The 9,541-nt window shown below is 40.2% G+C and overlaps 1 protein-coding gene across 1 annotated transcript in view; it reads left to right on the forward strand.

Annotated features, from left to right (window-relative positions):
- Positions 1 to 6,383, forward strand: part of SHANK2 (SH3 and multiple ankyrin repeat domains 2) — a 330,531-nt gene extending 324,148 nt beyond the window's left edge. Inside the window, exon 26 of the mRNA XM_065755018.1 lies at positions 4,720 to 6,383. Coding sequence (XP_065611090.1) covers positions 4,720 to 5,293 — 574 coding nt within the window. The 3' untranslated portion in view covers positions 5,294 to 6,383. The remainder of the gene's footprint in view (positions 1 to 4,719) is intronic.
- The last annotated feature ends 3,158 nt before the right edge of the window (positions 6,384 to 9,541 follow it).

The following is a 9,541-nucleotide window of genomic DNA, read 5'->3' on the forward strand; positions in this document are numbered from 1 at the left end:
AGACCTTAGGACCAATTGCAGCCTGCCATCTTTCACTGATTTGTTTTAATATTAAGTTAGCAGTGAATTTGAATCCTGCAAATCTGATTTTAAATTTAAAATAATTTCTTGCCTACAGTCTGCGTTGATGGCTTATTACTTGGAGACCTAGGAATAATATACTGTGATTTTAATATGAGACAGCATAATGGGCGTTACCATCAGTGCAGCCTTACAGCAGCAAATGTTTACAAATTAGTTCCATATGCTGATTCTAACAGGGCAAATTTTATTAAAATAATTATCAGACTTTTTCACATTTCTAAAATGAAATTTGAATTTAGGTAGGTTTAATACGTATTTAATATGCTTAATGTAACAGATGATCAAATAAGGCCTAAGAAATTGCTCTTATTAAGAATCTGGAAAATCCACAACTCAGTGAAAACACGCCTGCTCTCCAGCTGGAATGTGCTTGCCCCTATATTGACCAGGGTACTGTCATCTGTGAAATACAAGACGGTTGAGAGTTTCAAGGCTGCTTGCACCAAAATGTGCTGTAGATGTCATAAATTACAGTCGGGGATGGATGGGATCTGCACAAAGGTGCATACTTTCTCCATCTGTAACACACTGGAGTGGATACTGCAAGTGAAAGTAGTGGGGGAAAAGAGAAAAAGAATCTTGGAATAGAAGAGTCAAGACAGGAAGTCTGGAAATGCAGTTGTGGGCCCCAGCAGGTTCACATGGCCGTCACGAGGCTGCTCTGCAAAGGCTGCAGAACAGCAGTCAGAAATAGAACACCAACTTAGTTTTGCAGGTTACTGAGTGATTCTGCAGACAGCAGTTACTTCAAGTCGCCGTGGTTACGTTTCCCCTCATCTTCAGCTGGTTACAGTAAAAGTGGTCCTGCATAGGGCTGCTATGGCAGTGTGTAGTGACTCACAGACTATGTTCTCAGTGTAGACAACAACTGAGGTGTGTTGCTGGAGGATTAAGTCTGTTAATGAAGTGCTCTGAGCTTTCTAATAAAAGGGCTAATATTTCTATTAGCCTGCATACTGAAGTGCCTGTGAACTGAGCTAGTGTTGAAGCATCATGCATCAGCTAAAATAAGTTATCATCATTCCAGAGTCATGTCTTAACAGTCAGTAGTCCTGAAATTATGGCTTGAGAAAAGCCAGATGCCCACAGATCTTTTAATACTGCTCGTAGCCATGAGAAGCCATTACTTTGAACCAGGCTGATAGCAAGAGCAGAAAAGCCTGATGTTGCCTCAATTGCTTTGCTCACCCAGTTCTTCTGTCTGTGCACGAGAAGGGTAGGTAACACAGGTCTACAGAGCACTTAAAAAACACACATTTTACTCTGGGGGATTTTGTTTTAGCAGCTTGGTGTAGTTTATTTAAAGGAGCAGTTGTTCTCCTGAAGGAGGAGATACAGGGAGTCTGTGAAAGGAACCACAGAGAGAAGCAGCAGCAGAAGCAAGTAGCAGAAGCAAGAAGGGGCTGTTGGCCAAGTAACAGATGTTACTCTGTGCCGGCCTCTGCCATTACAGAAGACAAAGTTGCATCACCCTTTTGATATTGCACAGAGAATGTGCTTCAGAACCTTCATTTCTCACACTTGCAATGCAGGAAATGTGAGTAAAAGGGTCACCACAAAGGTATGGGGAGAAATTTCTACATCTATTCAAATCATCTTGCTGTTCTTTCAACCAGTAGTACAAAATTATCCCAACCTATTTCAACTAAGAGTTTTTTTGGATTCAAAATTATATCATGCATTGTTAAAGACCATGAGACTCCTAATACTAAGTAGGTATAAATATTTTTTCCCCCTTGATTGGTAGAATTGAATAGTTTCTTGCCATTGACTTTTATGTGTAAGAATGCTTAACTCTAGTCCTGGAAGACAATGAGAGCCATTAAGCTCCAAACAAATCACAGGAAGCACTCAAAATCTTGCCAAGCATTTTTTCTCTTTGTTAAATTACAAAGAAAGGAGCGCTTTGAGAATTGTTCCCACTGTGTTTTAAGTGAAGTGCTGATCTTTCAGCTCTCAAGGAGATCCCCCGTTCCCTTTGAAATATATGGAACAACCTGTGGGAAATCATTGGGATCGCTCATGTGAATAACATGTACATTCTCCAAACAGTTATTCTTAGTGCTTTTCTAATAACGTGGTATTGGATCCTTATTTGAAAGAGGCTCGCTGTGCTGTGAGTGTGCTGTGCATGTCAGTGTAGAAGTGCTGTAGGCTACCTGACATCTAGGTCTGTAAATTATGGGCTGAATTATGTGGGGATTATATAGGAAAAGGGCTCACGAGAGACTCCTGGTCGAGGCTATCAGGAGTCACTATGGCTGCTTTTATGAGAGAAAGGGATTAATAACTCATCATCATTGCCTCAGGTGAGCTGCCTGTATTTCTTCTTTTTGAGTAGTAGTAGAGAGTGGGTTAGGATAGATTTTGGGAAGTACCAGGACCACCATCTTTTTAGTCAAAATTTTAACCGCTTTTTTAAGAAGGATGTGTGGACCCAAAGTCAAGTCACTCCCCTTCCATGGGCATTCATTGCACCGGGAAACAGATCTGATGAAGCAGGCTAACCACACTCGTTGTGTCCCCCTTCTCAGCCATCCTAGTGTTCTGCAGGTGGGAGCCAAGCCTTTGTGATTCTCCAAGCCAGAGGAGCAGAAGAAGGGCTCTCATTTATAAAGCAGAACTTGTCGGGAGAGGCATGACCCAGAGCGAGCTGACGTGTTTTGCACGCGTCATTTCTGGTACTTCATTTACTGGAAATTAGCACAAAAACTTTAAGCAGTGGTTCAGATAAAGACCTCAGCTGGTTCCATAGCAGTGTTATAAGTTCTGAGAGAAAGGTACACAACAATCGATACTAAGATTACTTCAGAATTTATTGAGTAAGCAATAAACGAGCGAAACAGTGCTGCTCAGCCGGCAGTCTCGGCTCCACAAAAGCCGCGCGCAGGGCCGCCCGCCCCTTCCTTTTATTGTCTCTTACTTCCGCGTTCGTGGCTAACCTCGTTTCTTTCTGCGGCTGCGCCGGCTGTTACTGGGGGTCGTTCTCTGCCTTCTGGTGGTCGAGGTGTTGAAGGCCGTAGTCTTCCTCAGCTCTGATCATGCGCACGCAAGAGGAGATTTCCACACATTTCTCATATTTTCTCAGAAGGTCATTGTTTTCTGTTGTCCGTTGTACAGGATGTTAGAACTAAGTGCTGTGGCTCCAATTTGCACAAACTATATAGTTTTCAGACAAACACCGACATATCTATTTCAAGTCGGTTTGATTAACAAGTACAAAATTAACTTTTACCACAGCAGCACTTTAAAATGAGGGCTCCAGAGCCCAGGACCCGCACTTCTTCTTTGACTCTTTTATTCACAATAATGAATCCGCATTATTAATAAATGCATTTGTATCTGCCATTGTGCCTCAAAGTCCTTGCCTGTTTTGCCCCAAGCATGACAGGTCAGGCATGGGGACAGTCTGGCACTGAGATAAAGAGGGATTCAGCCAGTGTGTGAGAGGGAAATCCAGCTACAGCATCCTCCAGATCATCCCCTCGAGTCTATGGCATCAATTCAAAGATAAATAAATCCTTTGGTCTGGGAGTGCATGAAATTACTTGGCTGAAGGTATCTCTAACTGGTAGGGTATATTAAAAGTGAAAAATTCTGGAGCTTCAGGCCCCCAAAAGCTCAGTGGATGATCCTACATAGCGCATGCTGACTGGCACTGCAGTCTCATGAAAAGTAAGGGCTATGTAGTTAAGCGTTTTGTGATGTGAGCAGACCTGAACCCAGACCTTCTGCTTCTAAATTTCTTCTATAGCCACCAGACGAAAGTAGTTTTGTCTGCTCCTTCATCCCCCCTGCCAGACGCCAGTCAGGAGAGCCTCTAGGCAAGCTTCATGCTTGCTTCGTTTATAATCTTACATTTCCTTTAGGCAGGAGGTAGGTACCAGTGACTTGATTGCAACTACATCACCTCCGGGCACGCAAAGTGACAAGAATTTTGTCTCCATAACTTTCTTAGCGAAACTGACGAAGTATATTTTCTGTTTAAAAAAAATATATATATATTTTATGAACCTTAGAAGATTCACAACTGTTTCATTTTTAAATCACGGAAAGGGAAATGAGAGGATTTGGGGGAATGTGTTCATGTGTTCTGTGAATGAATAGTATTACAGACATACTCAGATCAAATTCACCGGGTAGACACACAAAGATCCAGAACCCAAGTCAGTAACGTGTTTCCACTACTTTCCACAGCTAGTGTTACTAGTTATGTTACCTTACAGTGATAGGGTAAAACCAAAATGAAGGACCCACCCTGCTCTGTGTAGTGCAGGCAGGTCAAGTCCTGAATGCACTGCGTGGGTAACACTGAGTGCCCATGTGCTTATTACACATGGTGTTTCTCATTTAGCCATGAGTCAATTTGTTATAGCCTTAAAAAGGAGGAATGTGCTCTGAAAAGTGCTGTTCTGAACTGCTGATAAGCAGAGGTTCGGTTTTTAACTATGGCTTTCCATTTATGATTGTTTTATGGGAAAGGTTGAATGATACTATCTTAGTACTTTCTACCTGATATTGCTCTTTAAAAAAGTTATACTATTCCAACATTCCAAAGCCACGTTTACCATGTGTTGATATGGGCATCACTGGCAGCTAATGTGTCTAACTTTCCGTGTCTGTTTACAATTTCAGGAGCACAGAAGTCATGAGTACTGTCTCAGGTACACGAAGTACAACAATCACTTTCACTGTCCGACCTGGAACCAGCCAGCCGATCACACTGCAGAGCAGGTCCCCAGACTATGACAGTAGGACCTCAGGAGCAAGACATGCTCCAAGCCCTGTGGTTTCACCAACAGAGATTAATAAAGACATCATGCCTGCTCCTCTGACTGCTTCTGCTTCAGCTTCATCTCCTTCTCCAACTCTGTCCGATGTATTTAGCCTACCTAGCCAGCCCCCTTCTGGGGACTTATTTGGCTTGACCGCAGGGCGCAGCAGGTCTCCTTCTCCTTCAATACTACAACAGCCAATCTCAAATAAGCCTTTTACAACTAAGCCTGTCCACCTGTGGACTAAACCAGATGTGGCAGATTGGTTGGAAAGTCTAAACTTAGGTGAACATAAAGAAACATTTATGGACAATGAAATAGATGGCACTCATTTACCAAATCTACAAAAGGAAGATCTGATAGACCTTGGAGTGACTAGAGTTGGGCACAGAATGAACATAGAAAGAGCTCTGAAACAGCTGCTGGACAGATAAGAATAGCTATTTTGCCTCACAAACTTCTGTTGATAACTAGAGATGGGCTGGTACTGAAATACCCCAAATGCCTTGTCTTGTCTGTGAGTGCCAGCAAAATTAGGGGGGAAAAATAAAACAGTTTAATTCCTGGTACTCAGGTAATGCAGACTGTATGTTACACGCCCAAATATAAATCTAAACGTGTTGCACGAGTGGGGCCATTTTATTTCAAAGTTGTGGGGAGATACGAGAGAGAGAGAGAGAAAATTGTTAACTTCAAAACTATTACCATCTATTGATACTGCCCTTCTGCTGGAGCCATTACAGACCAGTTTTCTTTTAATTTCAAATTGCAAACTTTTTCTTAATTGAAAAGCACTGCATTCTCTTCTTGACGTTCATTCAGTCTCCCAGCAGGCTTCCTTTCCCAAAGCTTAGTTTATTTAAAGAGGACACATTGCTTCATTACCATTCAAGTCCATTTTTGTTAGCAGAGGCACAATATTGAGACAGGTACAGGAGTCCATGTAACTGCTTTTTACTAAGTTTAGCTCTCCGATTTGTTGGCAGAGAAGCTGGTTGTTCTGCTGGAATTAGCTCAAAGGTAACCTTGCTCTGTTTTACCTGGTATTTCTTTATTTCTGCAGTTATACTTAGCACTCTTCCAAGGTGGCAGAACAAGTTCAATACATGCTCCATTGACGTGACCTGTAAGACGGTGCAGACATTTCACAAAAATTGAGAAGGAATGCTCACTTAGAGGTACAACAAAATGAAGCTAGTTTGAACCTGAGACCCCCAGTTTTCAACCAGCTAAACTACTGCTAAGTCGCAATGTGAACTCTGCAAACAAGAAAAAAAAAATTGGGTTTATGTACAGCCTCATCTTCAGGATTTCACAGTCAGATACTGAAATATGCTGAACCCTGAATGATACTGTCTATGATACTGTCTAATCCAGTGAGTGATAAGTACTGAGCTATTTTGAATATCAGGCCAAGAATGAATAAGTAGATGCATGTTCCCACTGAAGTCAATGAGAAGGTTGCCAGTATTTTAAGTAAGAAAGAGAGGGATTTCAACCCGTTAGCAGAAATAGAAATGGTTTACCTTGTTAAAAATAAAAAGGGGGGGGTGCGGGGGGTGGGACAAAAGAAAGCTAACGCCAAGGTGAACTGAGGTATGTAGTTTCCCAGAGCACGTGCTTCAGGGGCAAGGGAACTGGTAGGTATCTGGTTTCTCGTTTTTACAGCTATTAACAAGTATGGGCTTCTTGACGAGGAGAGCAGAGTGGGCACCTCCTGGGGAGCTGAATGCTTCCCACAGCCACCCTTGATTGCTGTGCAGGTGGCAGTGAGCACGCCCTGCTCCGGGCCAGGCAGGCACTGCGGCTCAGAGCTTCCAGGAGACTTTGGTAGCAGGGGGAACATACACATTCGGTCAGTCTGACTATGTATTTCTTTCTTTTTTTTTTAATTTATTTTTTTAAGTTAACAAGTCTCTCTCTGCATGTTTGACCTCCCCTTGTAATTAACACCTCTAAATATCTGTGAGTTTTGTAGATCTTTATTAGCATAATACTCAAGATGTTCAAGGTGGATAAATTGTGTGTGGATGGCTAGACTGCCTACCTACCATATTTTCAGGTTCTCTTACATTTTACAAGATACCTGAACTTTCTTTCCTTGATATGGTCCTTGATATGGTCCAGCCTATCTCTAATTTTTTATTGTGATTATTTTTGCTCACAAACAAGTGTCTAATTAGGTCTGCAACAGCCCTAGTATGAGTACATAAAGTTTAGCATTTTAAATATCTTTCTTTACTGCAAGTTTAAATAGTTGTACAGATAGTTTATAAGCACAATATTTTAAGAAAATAAGTGGCTGGTCTACTGGGCAGCCTTTGTGCCACTTCAGTGCTAGAAAGTGAAAAACAACAAAAAAAAAACTTTTGTGGTTTAATACTATTTCTGTGGAATAATTATAAAGTCTTGACCTTTTTAAAATCAACCTCATTTGGATGCATCTGAACCAGCAGAGCTGTGTTATATTTTCTATCTTTGCTAGAACTTCTACAAAGGAGGATGAATATTTCTTCAAAAGTGGTTATAGTTACCAACGCATTGGATACTCGTAAAAAGCAACTTACTTAGCCTCCTGCCCCCTTTACGGAACAACAAGTCTTTTGACTTAACATCTGTTACTACGCTATATTTGTATTTGAAAGTTCCAAGTAACCTTGTAATAAAAATCAAGTACTAAGGCGTTTTACTTCCAAAAGTACTGCATTTTTTCCATAGGTGGTATAGAAGATGACAGTCTCATTCAGATAGTCAACACAGGCAACCTGAGGCCATCAGATACTTTCAGAAGTGTACAAATGGTAATTTAGCCATCACTGTCTTCCATTTGGTGATACGACAGAATTCAGTAAATAAACCACTACTGCCATGCTCTTTTTTTTTTTGTTTTGTTTTGTTTCTTCGGGTGCAGTCGATATTACCTCTATAATATGTGCCAGAAAATACTTTAGAAATGACGGTAGTAAAAACAATGTAGAAGTTGACTTTGAAGCTGCTTTTTACTCACAACATTACTGTTGAATTTCAGTTTAACAAGTGCTGACATACACGGTAAATTACAGTTGGTGATAATCCCTTTCTAACACAGATGTGTTTCTTGCTTGTCTATCTTTTCAGGTTCTGAAAGAATAGGTACAAAATCATTAGCAGAAAAGAGGTTTGAAACATTAAAGAGCTAATGAAATAGTTTATTTTTGCATTGTGTCTTACAAAGTAAACGTAACGAGACCTGAGAGGACCTCCTTTCACCAATAAAATGCACCTCTGCCAAGACAAATTGGTCTCTAGCTCTGTTTGATGATTTTGCTACAGAAAGCAATAGTAACAGATATGACGTTGCCTCCAAGTATTTTCGTCAGTCTGAAAATGTTGGGGGGGAGGAGAGAAGACCCATTTATTTCATGCTTCTATGATAGTGAAAAACAAGTCGTTAGAGATCTATGAAATACATTATGATATTCTGGGTTTTAGGATCAACTTTTGTTTATATACTGTAATTTAAATAAATTGCATTTACATGCCTAGTTTCTGTAATATTTGTGTATACAATACCAAAATCTTACAAGATGTAAATTGTGTATAACTGCACAGACTCCTTTCCCTAGGTGTCTGAGAACATTTTCAGTTGAATTCATATATTATAAAATGACTAGATGTGACTGTTGATTTACAAAATTTACATATCACAAAAGTTAATTATTTGTGGTACTTAAGTTAATAAAATAGTGATTTTTTTCTCCGTTCTTAAAAAGCATTACCCAGTTGATCTGGCGATGATTATGTGTATGAGCCACAAATATTGATAATTTTTCCATTACATTTTTTTTCTTTTCTTTTCTAGATATTACTATGTTTCTCGCTAGTTTGTGTAAGAACTTGTGTTCACGTTATCTATGTTGCTGTAATTTTTGTGCTTTAATTCCTCTTATTTCGACTGATTAAAAGATCAAGCTCCTGTAACTTGCACTTTTCCCCAGTCCTTAATACTCTTGTATGGCAACCAAAATTACTGTAAGAAATAAATATAATATTGCACTAAGGTTGTGGTTCTGATTGCAAACAGAAAACACTGTCTGAATTTTTATGAAGCAAACAAAAAAGTTGCCAAACTTGCAATCTGATGTTGTATATTGAAAGAGGATAGAATGCTTTAACGAAATGTAGATAGCATTAAGGCAAAATGATTGATTTGGTTTTGGACAGGAAAAATATTTCCTTTCCATTTCTCCTTTATGTTTAAAGCATTCTTCATGCTGAGCATCAGTTCACTGACTGAGATTGAGATCCATGTTAGAAATTTGATGAGTGAAACCATTTCAGCAAGAGGTAGAAAATACGTATCTATTATTTGCCTTAAGGTGGATTTCTAATAATGATTGAACTCTTTTTCTTGGCTGAGCTTGTGGGTGGGAATGCATGCTCTCAACTTGGTACTGCTGGTTGCACGGGGCTCTCACATGGAGATCTGTTCTGCAGACGGGTAAGGCACTGGAATGGCACTGGAAAGTTGGGAGTTGGACCATTTGTAGGGAAGAGCAGCCTTACAGAGAAAGGGAAACAGCGCTCCTCACCAGAATTTGTGCCTCTTGTGACTAAAAATTGTACTGGCAGGGTATAACTGTATTGTGAATAATAGAAGCTTAAGATGGAGGAAAAAAAGACAGACAGACAGACAGAAAGAC

Source organism: Cyrtonyx montezumae, unplaced genomic scaffold, assembly GCF_038088225.1.
Source record: "Cyrtonyx montezumae isolate F1298 unplaced genomic scaffold, pur_monq_1.0 scaffold_10, whole genome shotgun sequence".
NCBI classification, from domain to species: domain Eukaryota; kingdom Metazoa; phylum Chordata; class Aves; order Galliformes; family Odontophoridae; genus Cyrtonyx; species Cyrtonyx montezumae.